The 22,159-nt window shown below is 41.2% G+C and overlaps 1 protein-coding gene across 1 annotated transcript in view; it reads left to right on the forward strand.

Moving 5' to 3' along the window:
* Window positions 1-22,159, forward strand: part of cep290 (centrosomal protein 290) — a 127,579-nt gene that overhangs the window by 59,823 nt on the left and 45,597 nt on the right. Inside the window, exons 24-35 of the mRNA XM_080191336.1 lie at window positions 674-776; window positions 3,387-3,617; window positions 6,142-6,315; window positions 7,437-7,548; window positions 10,223-10,428; window positions 11,229-11,380; window positions 12,341-12,452; window positions 13,244-13,699; window positions 15,665-15,829; window positions 17,629-17,736; window positions 18,413-18,547; window positions 20,575-20,844. Of these exons, the coding sequence (XP_080047462.1) occupies window positions 674-776; window positions 3,387-3,617; window positions 6,142-6,315; window positions 7,437-7,548; window positions 10,223-10,428; window positions 11,229-11,380; window positions 12,341-12,452; window positions 13,244-13,699; window positions 15,665-15,829; window positions 17,629-17,736; window positions 18,413-18,547; window positions 20,575-20,844 (2,224 nt within the window). The remainder of the gene's footprint in view (window positions 1-673; window positions 777-3,386; window positions 3,618-6,141; window positions 6,316-7,436; window positions 7,549-10,222; window positions 10,429-11,228; window positions 11,381-12,340; window positions 12,453-13,243; window positions 13,700-15,664; window positions 15,830-17,628; window positions 17,737-18,412; window positions 18,548-20,574; window positions 20,845-22,159) is intronic.

A 22,159-nucleotide genomic window follows, 5' to 3' on the forward strand; every position in this document is an offset into this window, starting at 1 on the left:
TTATTCTGAATAATTCCATACAGTTTTGGTTATTTTATTCTTTAATTAAAACCAAGATACTGGAGTCTGGTTTTGAAGACTGGAAATGAATCCTATTGTTCTTGAATAATGTTGGTGTACCACCATGACTATAAGCTCAACAGTGACAATGGAACCAAATTAATTGACCTCGCTGTTACTAGTTCTGAATTTGCCTGACTGGGTCAGTCAGCTGCATTCCTTTCTGAAACAAATTACTCATGACTTTGTCTCTTCAGTGCTTCCTTAGTCTTTTTTAGCATCATAGTGAGAGTTTAGTCTTAAAGGAGGTACTGCTACATGGCTAAAATAATCTGCATCTAGGAGGGTGGTTTTCCGTGCAGTTAGTCCTAACAACTACCCAGGGTCTCTCAATGGCTTTAAGCACCATGCCCTGAGAACCCAATCTCAATTGGCATATTCAACCTACTCGCAGTAGCCTAAGAGTAATGGCCAAACACTTGTCAAATTCTAGGCTTCTGGATTCCAGAGGATGCAAAAAATAATTTATGCCAGATTAGTCATTGCCTGAATGACCAATGGCCGCATTCTCCACTCAGGAACCGAAGCAGCAGTGATGATCTGTTTGTCGGTGTAAACCCTTGTGATACTTATCTAACTTTAAAAATAATGACTGTGATATTCTTATATACAGTGAAAGGGAATCCTGGCAGAAAGATATTCAGAAAATTGAAGAAGAAAATAAGAAGCTTCAGGACTTAAAGGAACAAGATCAAGTAAAAATTGAGGAATACAATGTAAGTGTATACAAATTACTAAAGTAGTCATTCAATTGTACAGAACTTGAGTATTGCTGTAAAGAGACATTTTGTCAAAACTTTTTGTAATCACAAGGATACAATGTCAGGGAAACAACAATTCTGTACTTTGAGAAGAGACTGCTAATTGATTGGTAAGTGGACTCTGATTGGCAGAGGCATTGCCATGGTGAAGGCACCAGTTAATGGTGACTGACAGTTAACAGCTAAGGATTGTTTGAAAATTTAAACTAGACAACTTGACTCTGGTCAAGGCATTTCCCTGAGGAATGAAGCAGTGAATTGCTGTTACTTCTTTTGTTTGGCTGAAACAGGCACAATGCATGTACGTGTTCTTTCTGTCTGCAAAAAACAGGCCTCTGTGTATTAATATATCTAGCTTCCAATACCTATTCATGCAAATATACCATAGTGGGCCCCGACTGCCTATCTTAAGTTGGTTGTCAGCTAAGTTTTAATGCACTGAGGATTGTCAGAAAATGTTGATCAATTCCCGAATCACATCTAATGGTGGACATCTAATGGATTTTTGCAAACTTGGGCTCGTCGGGTACAGTCTGCACCTTGCCTTTTGTGAACATGGGGAAAGGCATGCTGTTTGACAGTGAATAACAGCAGCCTGTTGATGGTGAATACCACTCGTATTGCTACTGCATAGTAGCAGCTTGCAACGACTAGTTTCATCTGTTGCTCATATTTTTTAGATACTTTGCCCTTCCTGAGTAATCTGAGGTAGACGGGATACTTTGCAGGGCCTAAAATGATGACCGTAGGCCCATTTATGAGCTTGTGCAAAATGATCTGACCAGAGTAGCAATTATGCTGCAGGCTATCTTTGATGCACCCTATTTCAGCATCAAGCTTTCAGGATGATCAAATGGCTTGAGCCTTATTTATAAGGTTGCGGATAAGGCCAATTTTATTGCTTATGGAATTGTAAAAAGTCCACTTGCCAACCAATCAACGCTCTCTTCTCACACCGTATAAAGTTGTTGTTTCCCCTGACATTAATATTCTTGTGATTGTCCTGATGAGTGCAAGATGAAAAGCTTCAGTAAAATGTCATTGTTTAGCAAATATTCAAATTGCTAAAGATTAGTGCACAAGTACTGAAAATATTTTTTAAAAAATCAACGGGATGTTGGCTATTCAAGGAAATTGAAAAAGAGAGGAAGTGATGCTTCAGTTTTGCAAAGTATGGGTCAGACTCCATCAGGAATTCTATTTTAGGCTCTAAACCGCAGGGAAGATATACTAGCGTTGGTATAGTTAAAATTCACCTGAATGGTACCGGTCTTAATAGGGTTAAACCATAAGAGCAGGTTCCCTAAACTTGGCTTCTGTTCTCTTGAATATGAAAGGTTGAGGGGTAATCTAAATGATTAAAGGATTTGATAGGTTGAGATAGAGAAACTATTTTTTTTCCTGTCAGGAAAAACTAAAACACGGTCCTTCAGATCAAAACAAGGCAGTTGAGAGGTGATAACAGGATATATATAGATCACCACACCACCAGGAAAATTAAAAATTCTTTCATAGATCAATCTCAAGTATAGAAATTACAGCACAATTCTTCAGGCTCAGCCACCTGGGGCCATGAAATAATAGGCAAGAAGCCAGTATCAGGAGACTTTGGCACTCTGACACAGAAAAAGTAAAAAGTCTGACAACACCAGGCTTTAGTCCAACCGATTTATTTGATAGTAAACGCACAAGCTTTCGAGGTTTCCCTCTTCGTCAGGTGAATGGAGAGTTCTGGCCTCAGACAGAGCAAATAAAGCACAGACAGTTTAGAGATTACTGATTAGAATGCGAATCTTTACACCTAACCTGCTGTTCAAGTCCTAAAGTGGCCGACAATGTGAGTGGAAGGAGCACTGATCACAGGTTAAAGAGATGTGTATTGTCTCCAGACAGTACAGTAAGTGAGGTTTTGCAAACCCAGGCAAGTCACGGGGGTTACAGATAATGTGACATGAACCCAAGAGCCCTGTTGAGACCGTCCTCATGTGTGTGGAACTTGGCTATCAATCTCTGCTCAGCGACTCTGCGCTGTCGTGTGTCGTGAAGGCCGCCTTCGAGAACGCTTACCCGAAGGTCAGAGGCTGAATGCCTGTGGTTTTGCCTGGGTTTGCAAAACCTCACTCACTGTGCTGTCTGGAGACAATACACATCTCTTTAACCTGTGATCAGTGCTCCTTCCACTCACATTGTCGGCCACTTTAGGACTTGAACAGCAGGTTAGGTGTAAAGATTCGCATTCTAATCAGTAATCTCTAAACTGTCTGTGCTTTATATGCTCTGTCTGAGGCCAGAACTCTCCATTCACCTGACGAAGAGGGAAACCTCGAAAGCTTGTGCGTTTACTATCAAATAAATCGGTTGGACTAAAACCTGGTGTTGTCAGACTTTTTACTGTTTTTACCCCAGTCCAACGCCGGCACATCCACATCATGACTACAGAAAAAGTGTCCTCAGCTGCTTGTAACTGAGCACATCTGAATTTTGTTCTTCAAGTTCTGTTTCTGCCTCTAGGAAATCATAAACTATGTTGTATGACTTTGTAACTTTCCTCCACTTCTAAATTAGCAACTGCTGGAAACCCTTCAGATGGACCCTGATGAAATCAAGAAAAAGCTTGCTGGGATTACCAGCAAATTAACTGTGCTGCGGGTTAATGAAAGTTCCTTAACAAGACGCTACACAACCCTGCTGGAAATGGAACAGCACTTAAGGAAAGAAAATAACAAACTCAAGAATGAAATAATAGCCATGGAGACAGCTGTTGGTGAAAGAATTGGATACCTGCAGAGATTCAAGGCAAGTGCCAATTAAAGACAGAAGGGGAATAAGATGGAAACTCGTTCCTTCAACTTTTTTCCAATGTAAATATGTATGACTATGTGGTTCATGACCAATGCACAAACCTAGTTTTAAAAATTCAGGTCTGCCTTAGATATCTCCTCAGATGCTATGGCATTATTCGCTTTCAATAACTGGTTTGAGTGTCATATTCACAGTGCCCTAAACTGTACTCATGCACCATTCCCACACTGGGGTGTAACAATGCTATCTTCCAAACCAAATATTTGTATTCATCCCTGAGGTTCTTCATTTTTTCTATGTTGGACCCAAGGAAAGATAAGGGAAGATAAATCTTAATTTGCTTCATTTCACAGTACAAGCCTGTGGTAAGTATCAAACTCATTTAATTCAATGATGCAACTTTTCATAAGAACATAAGAAATAGGAGCAGGAGTAGGCCATCTGGCCCCTCGAGCCTGCCCCACCATTCAATAAGATCATGGCTGATCTGTTGTGGCTCAGCTCCACATTCCCGCCCTCTCCCCATAACCCTTAACCCCTCTCTTATCAAAAACACATCAACCCGTGTCTTAAAAACATTTATCGAGGTAGCCTCCACCACTTCAACGGGCAGAGAATTCCAGAGATTCACCACCCTTTGAGTGAAGAAGTTCCTCCTCAACTCCATTCTAAACCGCCCCCCCTTTATTTTGAGGCTGTGCCCTCTAGTCCTACTGTCCTTTCTGAGCGGGAAGAGTCTCTCCACCTCTATCCTATCCATCCCATTCATCATCTTATACGTCTCAATGAGATCTCCCCTCATTCTTCTAAACTGTAACGAGTACAAGCCTAGTTTATTCAGCCTCTCCTCATAGCTCAACCCCCTCAACTCCGGTATCAGCCTAGTAAACCTCCTCTGCACTCCCTCCAAGGCCAAAATATCCTTGCATATGTACGGCGCCCAAAACTGCACACAGTACTCCAGCTGCGGCCTTACCAATGCCCTATACAGCCGCAGCAAGACCTCCCTACTTTTATATTCAGTCCCCCTCGCTATGAAGGCCAGCATCCCATTCGCCTTCCTGACCACCTGCTGCACCTGCAAGCTGGGTTTTTGCGACTCATGCACAAGGACCCCAAGGTCCCTCTGCACCGTCGCCTGCTGCAGTTTTTCTCCACGTAAGTAATAATCCTTCCTACCATTATTCCTACCAAAGTGGACCACCTCACACTTGCCAACATTAAATTCCATTTGCCAGTTCCTGGCCCAATCGCCCAGCCTATCTAGATCCTTCTGCAGACTCTCCACACCCTCCGCACAATTTGCCTTTCCACCAATCTTGGTGTCATCAGCAAATTTTGACACCATACACTCGGTTCCCTCCTCCAGATCATCTATATAAATGGTAAATAGCTGAGGCCCCAGCACCGACCCCTGAGGCACTCCACTAGTCACCAACCGCCAATCCGAATAGCACCCATTGACCCCCACTCTCTGCCTCCTGTTTGACAACCAGTCCTCTATCCACGCTAACACCCTACCCCCAACTCCATGTCCCCTGACCTTCTGCAATAACCTCTTGTGAGGTACTTTGTCAAACGCCTTCTGAAAATCAAGAAAGACCACATCCACCGGCTCTCCTCTATCCACCGCCCTAGACACATCCTCATAGAACTCCAGTAAACCTTATATTACAGGACAAATAAGGGGTGCCATGGTACCCCCATATCATTGAATCATCTTAGTTGGCTTAAATGAGATGACTTCCAATTACCCTCCTGGTTTTGGTTAAAGGCCTCACAGCTTCTCCTTTAAACACACAAGCTGACTGTCCGTATCTCTGCAGTCTATCTCCTTTTGTTCAGTCAAAGAGAGATCAAGACAATTTGCATGTTTGTTGTTCCATGTTCTCCAACTGTTGAGGGAAGCTAGCGAATTGCTTATTATTTTCACTCTGCAAAGAAATAATCATCAAAGCTATCTCATGAACATATTAACTACTATGACCTCAGAACCTCTTTATTAACTTGCAGAAAAATAATTTAAAATAACCAAAATTGTTGTTTGAAAAAATGTTTGAACGCCCACAGAACTCTGTTCCAATTATCCATTTTGAAGATTGCATTCATCGCAGAACAACAGGATCTGTTAGTTTGCATGATTCAGTGTATACAAATTATTGGAACCATTCCATAAAACGTAGGGGCAAAAATAGGCCATTCAGCCCAATGAGTCTGCTCCACCATTCAGTGAGAACATAAATATATATTTAAATGATTGTACGATTGCTTAAAGAGCCAGTCACATGATTTGATGACAGTGTCATTGGGATGTTTCATAGGCTTCTGTTTCATTTTCTGTTGGAGTAGAGAACATCTCTTCAATAAACCTGTTGTGTGTTACTTTGAATCCACATGTGCAAACCACATCTTTTTGTTTAAACCCCGAATATAATTAGGACATCACAGTGCTTTGCCATTTTGTTTTGTATCATAACATTTCTGGTGTTTACTTGTTTTATTTTCTATCTATTTCTAGGACATGGCTAGTTTTAAAATTGCTGCATTGCAGAAAGCTTTGGATGAAAGTGTTCCTACCTCCGATCTGGAACGAGCTAACAGACAGTATAATGAACTCACAGCTAAGTATAGGGACCTGCTGCAGAAAGACAACCTGTTAGTCCAGAAAACCACGAGTCTAGAACATCTGGAGGTAGGCAAATAAAAACAATTTTTAACTTGTTTTATCGTAGCATGAGGTAATTTATTTTCACTTTTGTTTCTCGAGCACGATGGGAAAAGGTGTGTGAGTAATATGGAAAGGGCGTGAGTGATGCAATATTCATGTCTTGGAAACATACCTTTTAGGACAGTAGATCATTCCATCAATCTTTATGTGAAAAGGAGTTTTGGTGGCTTTTAAAATTATTGGAACTTTTTTAAAAAACTGAAAACCTCTGTGTTCGGAAAACTATTCAGGAAATATTGGGGTAAATTGTTGTTTTCACCTGCTGGGTTTTAAAGGAAATCTGGGCAGGAAGCCTGGCCCGCTTATTACACACCCTATCTGATTTCCCTTCCATAAATTTAAATGATTCTGTTACCAACGAGCAATGCACCCCACCCTGCCCTCCAGTGTTGTACCCTGTTCCAGTCACCACATGTTAGAATGCAGAGGAGATTTACCAGAGTGGTTCCATTGATGAGGAATTTTAGCTACAAGGTTAGATTGGTAAGGCTGGGGTTGTTCTCAGAGCAAAGGAGACTGAGGAGAGATTTCATAAAGGTGTACAAGATTATGACAGATTTATTTAAGGTAGACAAAGAAAAACCATTTGCATTAGCTGATCAGATAAGACTTAGTGGCACATTTTAAGATTCTGGGCAAGAATTGCTGTCATTTTTATGCAGCAAGTGGTAATGACTTAGAAATCACCACCCCTTGAGGTTGGTGGAATCAAGACAATGAATGATTCAAAAGGAAATTGGATGGACACTTGAAGGAAATAAAGTTGCAGGGCTACAAGGATAGACCAGAAACTGACTGGATTGCTGTATGGAGAGCTGGACATAGACTCAGTGGACTGAATAATCTCCTACAGTGCTATGATGACTCTGTGCTTCCATGAATAGCACTTCAATAATAAATAAATTTCCAAAGCGTATTTCTGTTTGGAATAGACTATAAAGAAAATGGAAACTGTTTACTTTTTGCTTTTGGACAGTTATTTGTGCACTTAAGGAGATTTATAAATAGAGATGCTAGCAATAATGAGGGCTGCAAAATAAAACAAATGGCAAGTTTAATATTCCAACAACATGTTTTTCTTTAAGGGTGAAAACGCAGCATTACTTGAACAAATTAACACCTTAAACAAGGAACTGGAAATTACAAAGGAAAAGCTGCACACGTTGGAACAAGCCTGGGAACAAATGGATAAACTAGGCAAGTGGCATTTGACTGTGACAGATTATTTTAAACATTTGAATAAATGCCTGTGTTCTAAGTGTATTACATTTCTCCTGTTTAATTTGATGTCTTTTGTTTAACAGTTTATGTTGCTGTAAGACATTGGTATTGCTCTTTTTTTAAAAAAAATTGATCTTGAATTATTGGCAAACCAGAAAGACCACACATATTGCCTGTTCCTAGAAACCCAACATCCTTGAATTGCTGCAACCCTGGTGGAGATAGTTTCTCATAGTGGTGCTATAGGGTTCATTGTTTCAGTGCATAGTCATGGATGCACCATAGATTGGCATGGAAGTTATGAGGGGCCATGGATACTGGTTGGGGGGCATGAGTTGGCATGGATGGAGCACAGAGAGTGTGTGAGGTTGAGGGATGAGGGTTACAGGGCTGTTTTTTGTTTCTTGATTCTATTATAACTGTGATGAAGACCCAGTACACTGAGCTGTAATTTTTTAACAACCCACCTTGACTTGGCTTCGGACCAACTCTTGTTATAATATCAACCCCTTGTAACCTGAGCAAAGATTCTGCATTTGCTGGCACTTTCTTTTGAGGCTAAGTGTAGAAATTTACTGATTTCCTCTCCCTGCCTCAAAGATCAAAATTCAACTCATGTTGGTTGTAGTGCCTAGCCCAACCAGCAGTGAAAGGGGTAGACATTGGATCTAATAGGAGAGGCATGAGTTGCTCACACTACTGTCAGTTAGAATCCTAGGTAATACCGAGCTCCATGAATGTTGTTTTGGGTACATTTCCATCAGATATGTTTAAGTTATCATTGGTGTTCCTCAGTATTGATGGTGGGGTGTCTGTGATGATTGTGCCATTGAACATCAAGGAGAAATGGCTTTCACTTGATTGAGATTTATAAAAAATAATATATGACAAATGATGAACTGGAAAAAAAACTACTGGTTCTTCCATCTTGTCCCAAATAATGATATCTTGAGAATCATATTACGTACGGAGTTGAGGGGGTTGAGCTATGAGGAGAGGCTGAATAAACTAGGCTTGTACTCGTTAGAGTTTAGAAGAATGAGGGGAGATCTCATTGAGACGTATAAGATGATGAATGGGATGGATAGGATAGAGGTGGAAAGACTCTTCCCGCTCAAAAAAGACAGTAGGACTAGGGGGCACAGCCTCAAGATAAAGGGGGGGCAGTTCAGAACGGAGTTGAGGAGGAACTTCTTCACTCAAAGGGTGGTGAATCTCTGGAATTCTCTGCCCGTTGAAGTGGTGGAGGCTGCCTCGCTAAATATTTTTAAGAAGCGGGTTGATGGGTTTTTGATAAGAGAGGGGATTAAGGGTTATGGGGAGAGGGCGGGAAAGTGGAACTGAGCCACGACAGATCAGCCATGATCTTATTGAATGGCGGGGCAGGCTCGAAGGGCCAGATGGCCTACTCCTGCTCCTATTTCTTATGTTCTTATGTTCTTATGTACTCTCTACTCCATCCAGTAACCATGTAATCTGCTGCAAGAGGTGAATAACCAGACCTATTGGGTAGACAGGAGGTTGGAAAATTCCTTCCCAGTCCCTGACATGATCAGAAGTATTTAGGAGACCAATGATGGCCAGTAATTGTCAATTGTGTGGCCTAAATGTTACCTGCCAGTTGTCAGTTCAAGTTTGTGTGTTACTGTTGTAGGCTGCTGTAAGCTGCTTCATCACAATTGGAGCTGAACATTGCAGTTCTTGCATCCATGGTTGTTATGTGTCCTGGAGCTCAGGGGTTCAGGGGAATATGAATGAGTTTTGGTGAGTGGGTTGATTGATGGTAGCATTGATGATATCTTGATACTAAAATGGCACTCAAAGATAATGAACTTACAAAGCCACAGGGACTGAACCAGGGAGTGGGAATGACTGGATTGGTCTACATGGAACTGGCATGGAGTCCTGTTTGTTGCCTAATTCAATACCATCATTCTTTCCTGAATGTAATAGGGCCGTACAGGGCTTCGCTCTGATCCATTGATTATAATTCACTTTATTGCAGGTTGGTATGGACTTGCAAATACTCGCAGGTGTCTGAGTGTTCAAGATAGATGCCACTTGCAGGTTTTCTGTTCTGGGGGAGGTTTATAAACTTAACGTAGAAAGTATTAGGCCATCCCACCCCTTCAACCTGCTCCACCATTCAACCCGGTCACGGTGATCTTTTACCTCAGTGCCATTTCCCTGCACTATCCCCATATCCCATGATATCTTTAATATCTAGAAACCTATTTATCTCTGTCTTGAATATACTCAAAGACTGAGCCTCCACAATTCTCTGGAGCAGAAAATTCCAAGATTCCTCACCCTCTTGAGTGAAGAAATTCCTCTGATCTCAGTCATAAATGACCTATCTCTTATTATGAGCCTGTGTCAAGAGACTGGGCATTAGATGATTATTTGAATCAAAACAATGTGAAGGGTTATGGAGAAATGGCAGGAGAATGGCACCAAGTCATAATGCTCTTCCAGAGAGCAGACAGAATAGGGCGAATGGCCTCCTTTCTGGACTGTAATGGTTCTGTGATTCTGTGTCACCTGGCTCTAGTCCCCTATTAAGGGGAAACATCCTTCTTACATCTACACTGTTCAGCCCTATGAGAATTTTGTACGTTTCAATGAGGTTAAAGTGTTTGGTTTATTTTAGGGGGTCCCACTGCCATGGATAAAGAAACAAAAGCAATTACCAATAGTGAAATTGTGTCAATCTCCAAGAAGATTACCATGCTCGAAATGAAAGAATTAAATGAAAGGCAGCGAGCCGAACATGCTCAGAAGATGTATGAACATGTACGAAACACACTCAAACAAATAGAAGAACGGAACACTGAACTGGAAACAAAATTCTCCGAGGTACGTTGCACTTGTTGTATATATGTTTTTATGTGTATAAAAATTCTAATGGGTTTGTTGACATTCTCATTCAGCATTGTAAAAAATACAGAGATTACTTTATTACACTGTATGAGAATAGATGGAGAGTCATTGTAGGCACAATTAGCTGAATGGCTTTCCTCTGTTTTATTCCATGGTTTATTCCCATTTTCTGATTTGTGGCTTTTCCTACCTGGACATTTCTTTTATTCTTTATTCTATCATGGGATGTGGGGTCACTAGTAAGACCAGCATTTGTTGCCCATCCTAATTGACCTTGAAATGAGTGACTTACTCGATCGTTTCAGATGACAATAATCACATTGCTGTGGGCCAGACCAGGTAAGGATGGCAGATTTCCTTTCCTAAAGGACATTAAGACCCAAGTGGGTTTTAAGACGATCAAAGAACAAAGAACAACACAGCACAGGAAACAGGCCCTTCGGCCCTACAAGCCCGTGCCGCCCATTTTAACACTCAGTGAGAGTCTCATTCCAATCCTTCTTCTACCTACGATCCATGATGGCTTCAATGGACTTGGTCTGAAACTAGTTTTTAATTCCAAATTTATTAATCAAATTTAAATTCCACCAGCTGCCAGTGTGAGATTTGAACTCATGTCCCTAGTGCATTAGCCTGGGCATCTGGATTACTAGTTCAATTTTATTACCACCATGCCCTACAGTTGTGATGGCCTGAGGTATGCTTGTTACGTAAGGATATAAAATAATAAATAGGCGCAGGCGTAACAACTATTCCCTCCTGCTTTTTTTTACCAGGTAACCAAAATAAACCTGGAGGCTCAGAAGGTGGAACAGAATCTGAGAGATGAGTTGATAAACAGTGTAAGCAAAGCAGTGAGTGATGCAGATAGGAGCCGCATCACAGAGCTGGAGAAATCGGAATCCGAATTAAAAGTTGAGGTCTCCAAGTAAGTTAATAGTCCAGAAAATGTCATTTCGGACATTTTTATTTGGCTTGTAAGAAGAAAGGATGAAATAAAAATGGAAAGTGCTGGGAAAACTCAGCAGGCCTATCAGGGAGTATCTGACTTTTTGCAGTACTTTCTGGCCTGAATTTTTCAGATGGAGGAGGCTCGCCTCCTGTCACAAAGAGTTGGTGGGGAACGCACACATCCCCACTGATGCCGATCGTCCCATCACCAATTTACTCTCCGATGTGTATTGATTGGCTCCAGATGGGATTTCTGCTCCTCAGGAGGGAAGGAGTCCCGCCTTAGAGATTAGCCAGGCGCTCCCCACTCCCTGCAATGATAGCACGACAGGGGAAAGAAGAGGAACTACACCAATCTAAGTACCAGAGTTGGAGGATGATGTAAGTGTAAGGGTTCTTAAGCCAGGGAGGTAGGGAAGGCCTGTTGGAGTCACTAGGCAGGTGTTCAAGGGATGAACACCATTGAGCTCACTGGTACTTTGCCATAAGATTCTAGCACATTGTGTATTGTCTTGCTTTTATTATACCATCATTTTTTACTCTGCGATGGAGGCATCCCGGAAAAGGACAGCATTTGTTGACCATAACTATTTGCCCTTGAACTGGCTTGTTAGGCCAACCACATTGCTGTGGGTCCAGAGGCACATTTAGACCTGACCAAATAATATCATTTTCCTAAAGGGCATTAGTGAACCAGATGGGTTTTTACATCAGTCGACAAAGTTTCATGGTCATCATGACTGAGAGTAGCTTTCAATTCCAAATTTATTTTATTAATTGAATTTGAATTCCAGCAGCTGCCATGTACCCAGATGTGTGTCTGTGTGTGTGCATGCATGTGTGAGAAAACAAACTGCCTAGAGTTATGCAGGTTTCAAATGCTCTATATCATACGTAGAAGTGTTAACTACATTCATGGAGTTCCTTTATTTGTCAGGTTAAGAGATATTGCAGATGTAGCGAAAATGCAGGTTGTAGCCTTGGAAGCACGGCAGCAATCTCGGGATAAAGAAGTGGAGGCACTTAGGAAGCAAGTGCTGGATTACCAGGTTAGCATACATTTCCCTTTATGCCTATTAGAAAAAGCTATTCATTCCGAAAAACACATTACCAAAGTTTCTGTCAGACTTTACATTCAGATTTTATACTGCTGCCCACAAATCCTCAAAACAAACAATTATTTGATTGGTCCAGTTTTTTTTGTGAATAAGAATGTTTTCCAAAACACTGACAGTATTGTTTGCCTATGTTTTTTTTTTGATTGCTTGCTACTTTGTGAATATAACTTTTGAGTCAATTGCAGAAGCTTTTTAACAGTTGGTTTATTTCAGAAGTTGATATTTTGCACTTTGTAATTGCAATTATTGAAAAGACACAAGGAGAGTAGTGTTTTAAACTCCATTTCAATCTTACCTAACAATGGGATTGCTTGACTTGTCTTATATTCTCTACTTCTATTCGCGCTTGAATTTGAAATGTTGGCAAAAGCAACTTCAATAGTAACTTTCAAAAGAAAATTAGATAAATGCTTACAAGAAAATATTTACAGAGCTATGGGGAAGAGCAAAACAGTGAGACTAATGGGACAGAAGGGGCAGAATAACCGAATGGTCTAAATGAACCATTTCTCATCTGAAATATTAGATCTGTCCCTCTCTCCCTGGATTCTGTGTGACCCGCTGAGTGCCTTCCAATAATTGTTATTTTAAATTAACATTCTTAAAGCCTAGAAACTACAAACCCACGAAGAAAATTGCTAAAAATTGCCAAAAGGGCCATGAATCTCACTATAGCTGTACATTGTCAGTATAAATGACTGTATCATATTCTTCCTATTTAGGCACAGTCAGATGAGAGAGCTCTCATTGCAATGCTGCATCAGCACATTGTCGCGTTACAGGTGAGTGAAACCGCTGCTGTTCTCAAGCTGGAAGCATTTGCAAGCAAACTGCAAAAGATGGAGGCGTGCAACCTGCGGCTGATGCAGAGACTGGATGAGAAGGATCAGGCCCTTTTCTATGCTCGACTAGAAGGTAGAAACAAGGCCATGCACCTGCGGCAAACCGTTCAGTCCTTGCGCAGGCAGTTCAGTGGCGCCCTGCCTCTTGCACAGCAGGAGAAGTTCTCAAAGACCATGGTGCAGCTGCAGAATGACAAACTGAAGATAATGCAGGACGTTAAACTTGCCCAGGAGGAGAGAAGAGTGGCAGAGGATAAGGCATTGGAACTGCAACTGAAGCTGAAGGGACTAGAAGAATTAGTAGGATCACTAAAGGATGCAAAAGGAGCACAAAAGGTTGGAAAGTTTTAAAACCGAATGATGGTTGTTGCTCCTTGATATTAATAATGAACTGACGGACTTCCTGTGGAATGGCTCATGGGAAGTCAATGTATATAATGAAGTATGCCTGGGAATATTTGTCATACTTACAGCAAAGGCATACTAGATGCAAAATAAGTATTGGCATTACTGTGCTAGCCAGTGTGTTGGAGGTATGGTGGGATATATAGCAGGACTTACATTAAACAGTCTATTTTACAACAAACAGAAGGCAAGATTTTCTGACCCTTCTGGCTAGTGGTTTCTTCTGGTCCTGCTGAAAGTGACCCTCTGCGGGACAGGCAAGCCACACAAAACGCTGTGGACATCAAAAGATCTCGCCAGCGGCAACAGCCGAGCGGCCTCTGTTGCTGAGGGAAGGCCATAAAATTCTGCCCAAGTCTATTTAAAAAAATTTCAGTGGACTACTGCAAAGAAAATTCCTAATTGAACCTACAACAAAGTGTCCTGATAAAAGCAGAGTTGTTCCCCTAGTAATATACAGGCAGTGGAGGATAGTTACATAACTTTTTTCATTTTCTGTTTGTGGGATGGGGACATCACAGGAAAGGCCAGTATTGTCACCTCTACTTGTCCTCAAGAAGATGGTGGTGAGCTGTTTTCTCAAAACACTGCAGTCCATCTTGATATACGCACAGTGCCATTAGGGAGTTCAGGGTTTTGACCCAGAAATATAGAAACATTACAAATTATGTGGCTAAAATCAATCCAAGTCACTTATAGCCCAGTGGTCTCCAGGCATAACTGGTGGGAAATCGTCTCCATTATGGCCAATATGTGGACAGTTATCCGTTATATAATACATGGGGAGGAGACAGAACCAAGTCTACAGGTGAGTGTGATTCGAAAACAGGGTATAATTTTAAAATCACACCTTCTGTTTGTTTTATTCCATACAACTGGATATTATTAATAAGTAAATACAACATGCAGCAATTTGGACAGCCGTGAAATAGGATTGATTGGAGCAATAGGATTGATTGATTAGCCTTGGAGGGAGTGCAGAGGAGGTTTACTAGGCTGATGCCGGAGTTGAGGGGGTCGAGCTATGAGGAGAGGCTGAATAGATTAGGCTTGTACTCATTAGAGTTTCGAAGAATGAGGGGAGATCTCATTGAGACGTATAAGATGATGAATGGGATGGATAGGATAGAGGTGGAGAGACTCTTCCCACTCAGAAAGGATAGTAGGACTAGGGGGCATAGCCTCAAGATAAAGGGGGGGCGGTTTAGAACAGAGTTGAGGAGGAACTTCTTCACTCAAAGGGTGGTGAATCTCTGGAATTCTCTGCCCGTTGAAGTGGTGGAGGCTGCCTCGCTAAATATTTTTAAGACGCGGGTTGATGGGTTTTTGATGAGAGAGGGGATTAAGGGTTATGGGGAGAGGGCGGGAATGTGGAACTGAGCCACGACAGATCAGCCATGATCTTATTGAATGGCGGGGCAGGCTCGAAGGGCTAGTTGGCCTACTCCTGCTCCTATTTCTTATGTTCTTATGTAGAAGGAAGTTTCCCTGAAGTACCGACTAAATCGCTGAAAGATGCAAAACTAAAACATCACAATACTATCAGGGGCAGGAGAGTATAACAGCATTATGACAAGTTAATGTTGGTAGTTTCTAGTCTAAATATGGACCTATGGATTTGTAAGGGAGAAGCTTACAGAAATTGGGACTATTACCTAACTACAGGAACAGTAACACTTGTGGAAGGGAAAGTTGCACAAAATGTGGAAGTAAGTAATTGATTAAGTTCAGTTGTACGAGTTGGTGTCCTGAACTTGTTTGGACATTTCCAGATTTGACATTGGCTGAAAATTTGTAGACATGCCATTTTAGGTGATGTTGTTTTCAAATTGCTCTTTTCTTTGTTTTCCCAATTTCAATCTTTCTGTGCCATTGCGTTCACTTTGTTTTCAATAGGTAATCGAATGGCACAAGAAAATTGAAGATCTCCGCCTTCAAGAGCTCAAAATGAACCGATGTATAAACAACCAGAAGGAAGAACTGAAATACTTAAATAATATAATAAATGAGCAAGAACTTACCATCAACAATCTGGAAGAAGAGACAGTTCAACAAAACAAGGTGAATATCATCAACCTGTGACAAATTTGATTTGATTTATTATTATCGCAAGTATTAACAGAAAATGAAAAGTATTATTTCTTGTGCGCTATACAGACAAAGCATACCATTCATAGAGAAGGAAACAAGAGAGTGCAGAATGTAGTGTTACAGTCATAGCGAAGCTGTAGAGAAAGATCAACTTAATGCAAGGTAGATCCATTCAAAAGTCTGATGGCAGCAAAGAAGAAGCTGTTCTTGAGTTGGTTGGTACGTGACCTCAGACTTTTGTATCTTTTTCCCAATGGAAGGAGGTGGAAGAGAGAATGTCCAGGGTGCGTGGGGTCTTTAATTATGCTGGCTGCTTTGCAGAGGCAGCAGGAAGTGTAGACAGAGTCAATGGATGGGAGAAAAGCAAATTACTGCAGATGCTGGAATCTGAAACCAAAAGAGAAAATGCTGGAAAATCTCAGCAGGTCTGGCAGCATCTGTAAGAGGAGAAAAGAGCTGACATTTTGAGTCCAAATGACCATTTGACGGAGTCTTCTGAAAGGCATTGGTGGGCTTTCTTAACTATGGGGGGACTGGTTGGTGATCTGGACACTTAAAAACTTGAAGCTGTCAACCCTTTCTACTTCATCCCCATTGATGTAGACAGGAGCATGTTCTCCTCTACATTTCCTGAAGTCGATGACAATCTCCTTTGTTTTGTTGACATTGAGGAAGAGATTATTGTTACTGCACCAGTTCACCAGATTTTCTACCTTATTCCTGTGCTCTGTCTCATCATTGTTTGAGATCTGTCCCACTTCGGTGGTGTCATCAGCAAACTTGAAAATCGACTTGGAGGGGAATTTGGCCACACAGAAAGAATGCCCAGTTAAAACACCAATAACTTTACAGTTGGTGTGTACTTTCAATATTGGTATTTCTTGACTGCAAAGCCCATTTTGTCCACTGGGGTCACTTTCTACATCTTGCTAGTTGAGAAATACAATCATAAGTGAGTGGTTGACTTATGGTGATCGCTACCAATTAGTCTATAAGAAAAACAGGCATGAGGCAAACAAAACCCCCAGTGCTAGTGTTGAGGATTAACCAGACAATGTACAGTGCGTACTCAAATCTTTTAAGTTTTCATTACCTGCTAGCACAGTGAATTTCACGATGGTGTCCACAAACAGTGTCAGTTATAGCACTTCTTAGCGAATGAGAGAGAACATGCCAGCTAAAACACCAATAGCCTTACAGTTTAGTATGTATTTTCAACCAAGAGAATTTATAATCCTTTATTTGCATACATCATCCACCAACCATAGCATAGCCTTTTGCCCTTTCATACCTAATAGAAAACTGTCTCCTTCATTAGCACAATATGTCAATATATCTTGTTTTTTGGTATCTTTCATGATAACTTGTCTTTGTTTTCATCCTATGGCTGAGTCCTGAAATGTAGTGTTTATGAAACTGACACAAGGTTAGATTAGTTTCTTACCCTGAGTATGCAAGCGTTGGCCTCACTGAAGGCCTTGTTTGCTGATAAGCATTACTTGACAGAGTTGTTTGTCATAACTTAAATTCCACAATTGTTGTAACTTAAATTCCACAGTAGAGAGCTTTGGGAACCATTGGTTCAAAGTTGACTGTTCCTCCCAAGTACATGGTACTTCCTAATTTACTCGTGTATCTCAAAGTGTTACTTTCTTAAAGAATTCATTTTAATTTTTGTTTGTATGAATCAATATTAACTGCGTCCACCACCACCTTAGGAAGCCTGTTCTTTAGATTAATCATTTGCTTTCTTTGCCCAATTCCAACAGCTTCACGAAGAGCGGCAGATTGCATGGGATCGCAGAGAATTAGAGCTACAGCACCAGTTGGATATGTACGAACATCAACATACTGAAATACTGAGTGCTGCTCAAAAGGTGGATGCATTCTTTGGCTTATTGATAATGCATGTAAAACTTAAGATACAAGTCATAATTATTTTCAATTAATCAGATTGTGCATCCTATAAATGAGAAGATAACCTCTTTGTACAGCTTTTAGTCACATAACCCAGGATAAATCATAGAATGATGGAACACAGAAGGACGCCATTTGGCCTGCTTTTATTTTTGATAGGACAATCCAAATAATAACATATCCCTGCTCTTCCCCATAGCTTCTCAAATGTTTCCTTTCCAAGTACATATCCAGTTCCTTTTGAAAGCTGTTTTTGCAGCTATTTACGCTATCCTATCAACCAGTGACTTCTAGATCATGACAACTTGCTACTTAAAACAAACACCCTCATTTTTTCACGTTCTTCTGTCAATGTCTTTAAATCTGTCTCTTCAACTGATTACCCTGCCCACAATTGAAACAGTTTCTCCTAATTTATCAAAATAATTCTTTACATAAAGGATAGTACCAAATGTATTGTGCCATCCAGTTCACTATGTATTTTTTAAATCTTACTTGGTTAAGTTAGCAGGCATTCTGGAAGGAAGGAATATTTGAGAAATAGAATGTACATCTACATCTAATATGGTAAAACATGTTTTTAATGCAAACAGTCTTTTAGAGTTTGCTGTATTCATCATGTATCATTCCTGACAGTTTGAGGAAGCTACTGGCTCCATCCCAGACCCCAACAAACCACTACCGGAGCAGCTAAATATGGCTTTGCAAAAGATCAGAGAGCATGTCTACATAATTCTTGAAACCCAAGCAACCTGCAGGACTCTAAAAGAGGTAAAAGAAGGATTGAGAATTAATAGTTTGTGATGTAAAGTATGTCAGTGAAACATGCAATAACTTACAGTGCTAACATTTTATAAAATAAACAATGGGTTGCAGATTCAACCCTCCATCCTTTGCCTTTCGACTTCCCCAATTTGGTGGTCCCCCCGCGCATTAGAATGTAACACTGGTGATAACTTTGTACTGGATATAATGTGACCAATGGTAACAAGCTGTAAGGGTCAACTGACCCAGTAAACCATGGAACCAATTACAGAACAATGTGATGGACAGCTGACTTACCATAAATAAGAACCTGTTGGGAATATGGGGAGCTCTGACTGGCCCAGGGCAAGGTGCCAAGTTTGGAGTAATGAAGTTTCTTTATTAAACCGTTTCTTTAATTTATGAGTTGGAGTAAGTTTTGTTATGTTTATATTGTCTGCATTTGAACAGCTCCTTCTGAAGAAACATCCCCCTTCTACCCAGTCTCCAGTATCTTTTTACTTATTGTCTGTATGTTATCTCTTGACAACATCACTCAAAGCACACTATAATTTTTCACATGATTGCTGACAACACCCAGCTGTACCTCACCACACCTTTCCCAACATCTTACTGTCCCTTAATGATCAGACTGCTTGTCCTAATCAAGTACTGGATGTACAGAAATTTCCTCCGATAAACTTATTCTAGACAGAGACAAAACATTTTTAATTTCATGTCAGGAGAGTCAGGGTCCTTGTGCATGAGTCGCAAAAACCCAGCTTGCAGGTGCAGCAGGTGGTCAGGAAGGCGAATGGGATGCTGGCCTTCATAGCGAAGGGGATTGAATATAAAAGTAGGGAGGTCTTGCTGCAGCTGTATAGGGCATTGGTGAGGCCGCAGCTGGAGTACTGTGTGCAGTTTTGGGCGCCGCACCTGCGCAAAGATATTTTGGCCTTGGAGGGAGTGCAGAGGAGGTTCACTAGGCTGATACCGGAGTTGAGGGGGTTGAGCTATGAGGAGAGGCTGAATAAACTAGGCTTGTACTCGTTGGAGTTTAGAAGAATGAGGGGAGATCTCATTGAGACGTATAAGATGATGAATGGGATGGATAGGATAGAGGTGGAGAGACTCTTCCCGCTCAAAAAAGACAGTAGGACTAGGGGGCACAGCCTCAAGATAAAGGGGGGGCGTTTTAGAACGGAGTTGAGGAGGAACTTCTTCACTCAAAGGGTGGTGAATCTCTGGAATTCTCTACCCGTTGAAGTGGTGGAGGCTGTCTCGCTAAATATTTTCAAGATGCGGGTTGATGGGTTTTTGATAAGAGAGGGGATTAAGGGTTATGGGGAGAGGGCCGGAAAGTGGAACTGAGCCACGACAGATCAGCCATGATCTTATTGAATGGCGGGGCAGGCTCGAGGGGCCAGATGGCCTACTCCTGCTCCTATTTCTTATGTTCTTATGAAATCAGTGAAGATGGGAGCGACATTTCAGGCTCTCATCGTTGTCGGGATGTGAGTGTTGGAGTTTTGCACAAGTTGGAGTTTGTGCAGGCTGGAAGGTGACAAAGAGGGAATTTGAAAGGCCACATGCTCAGGTAATGAAATCATGAATAAAGGAGTCAGCAGTGACAAGGTTAAGATAAAGTAGAGGTAATCATTTTCTTCAGAATTGGAATAACATGTTGCTGGTCAGCAAGTAGGGTTTGAACTCGGGGCTACAAAAGTGCTATTTGTGTGGCCTGTCTAAATGTTTTCTCTTTTAGTTTGTGTATGATAGAAAGACATAGCAAAAAAAAGAAGCAAATTAGAAAATGACAGAGTGCACAGTGGGAGAAGTAATTACCCCCAGTAGGTCATAGTATTGGAAAACCTCGACATGTAACTAATGGATTGTGCTTTTTCGTTAGTAAGTCATGCAAGCTGAAGAAATAGCTTAAGAATTTGGAATCCATTCTGTTGGAAGACATTCCTGGAATTTTCTTTGGGTTATTCAACAAATCTTAACTTGTATTATATTGACTGAATTTGTTAGCAGAACCTTTCTCTTCACAGAAACTCAAAGAAAAGGAAGAATCTTTGTGGAAGGCAGAACAGAATGTGCTGTCCCGAGACCAAGTTATAAACGAGCTGAGACTTCGCCTACCTGCGACAGCAGAGCGAGAAAGGCTGATGGCGGACCTCAGCACCAGGTCAGAGGATGATACAGAAAGCAGGAAGGCCTTGAAAGTGGCTCATCAGACTTTCGCTAATCTACAGGCCAGGCTAGATCAGAAGGAGGAGGTCCTGCAAAAGTACCAACGATTGCTGACAAGAGCTCACCAGGTCAGGAAAATTATGTTGTTGAAGGAAAAAAAACAAACTTCTATTTATTTAGCCCCTATCACAATTTCCAACATTCCAAATTGTTCTAGAGTCAGTGAGGTACTGTTTGAAGTGTAGTCACAGTTAAAATACGGAAAACGTGGCAGCCAATTTACACACAGCAAGGCTCCACAAACAGCAATGTGGTAATGACTGGATAATTTGATTTAATGATCTGTTTGAGGGATAAATATCTTTAATTCTTTTGCAAGATAGCACAGCATCTTACAGCAGACCACTTGTGGAAGGTCTGCATTGTACCTTTTCAGTTGCTGCTACCATGATGTGCCCACTGCTTACCAAAAACATTGTCCATGAAACATTTGATGTCCACCTGTGAAAGCAGATACATGCATTCTGTGGCAATCAGATATGCGGTATTCAATTACTTGATCTTTAATTCATCCATGGGATGCGGGCATCACTGGCTGAGACAACATTTATTGCCCTTCAACTGAATGGCTTGCTTGATATTAAGAGTCAACCACATTGCCTTGGGTCTGGACTGTAGGCCAGACTTGGCACAGATTTCCTTCCCTAAAGAACAACAGTGAACAGGTGGGTTTTTCTGATATTGGATATGATCATCCTTAGACATTCAATGCCAGATTTCTATTGAATTAAAATTTCACCATTTGCCGCAGTGAGATTCTAGTGTTGTCCTTGGTCTCTGGATTATGAGTCCAGTGACAATACCACTATGCCTCCCAATGACATCAGAAAGATCTCTGAGTCTACAGTTATCAGGAGAGAAGAGATACTGGTGCAGAGAGCTTATTAAAGATACCAATGGTTTTGATGCGATGAACAAAAAAAGACAACTTCCTCTGGTTGGAGAGTCAGTGATGAAGCTACATGAATTTAAAATTATAACTGAGCAGGCATAGAGATTTTAAGAACCATTCCTTTACATAGTGTTAAATGCTTTGCAAAAGTTAATGCAGAGGTCATTGGACCTTTTAAGGGGAAAAGAACAGATAAGCATTTGAATTGGCACACATCTACAAACATTCAATCCCTCCACCACCGATGCTCAGTAGCAGCAGTGTGTGCTATCTACAAAATGCACTGCAGCAATTCACCAAAGATCCTTAGACAGCACCTTCCAAACCTATGACAACTTCCATCTAGAAGGCCAAATGGGAACACCACCAGCTACAAGTTCCCCTCCAAGCCACTCACCATCCTGAATTGGAAAAATATCGCTGTTCCTTCGCAGTCGCTGGGTCAAAATCCTGGGATTCCCTCCCTAACGGCATTGTGGGTCAACCCACAG

This window comes from Carcharhinus amblyrhynchos, chromosome 6 (genome assembly GCF_965287045.1).
Source record: "Carcharhinus amblyrhynchos chromosome 6, sCarAmb.v2.hapA, whole genome shotgun sequence".
NCBI classification, from domain to species: Eukaryota; Metazoa; Chordata; class Chondrichthyes; order Carcharhiniformes; family Carcharhinidae; genus Carcharhinus; species Carcharhinus amblyrhynchos.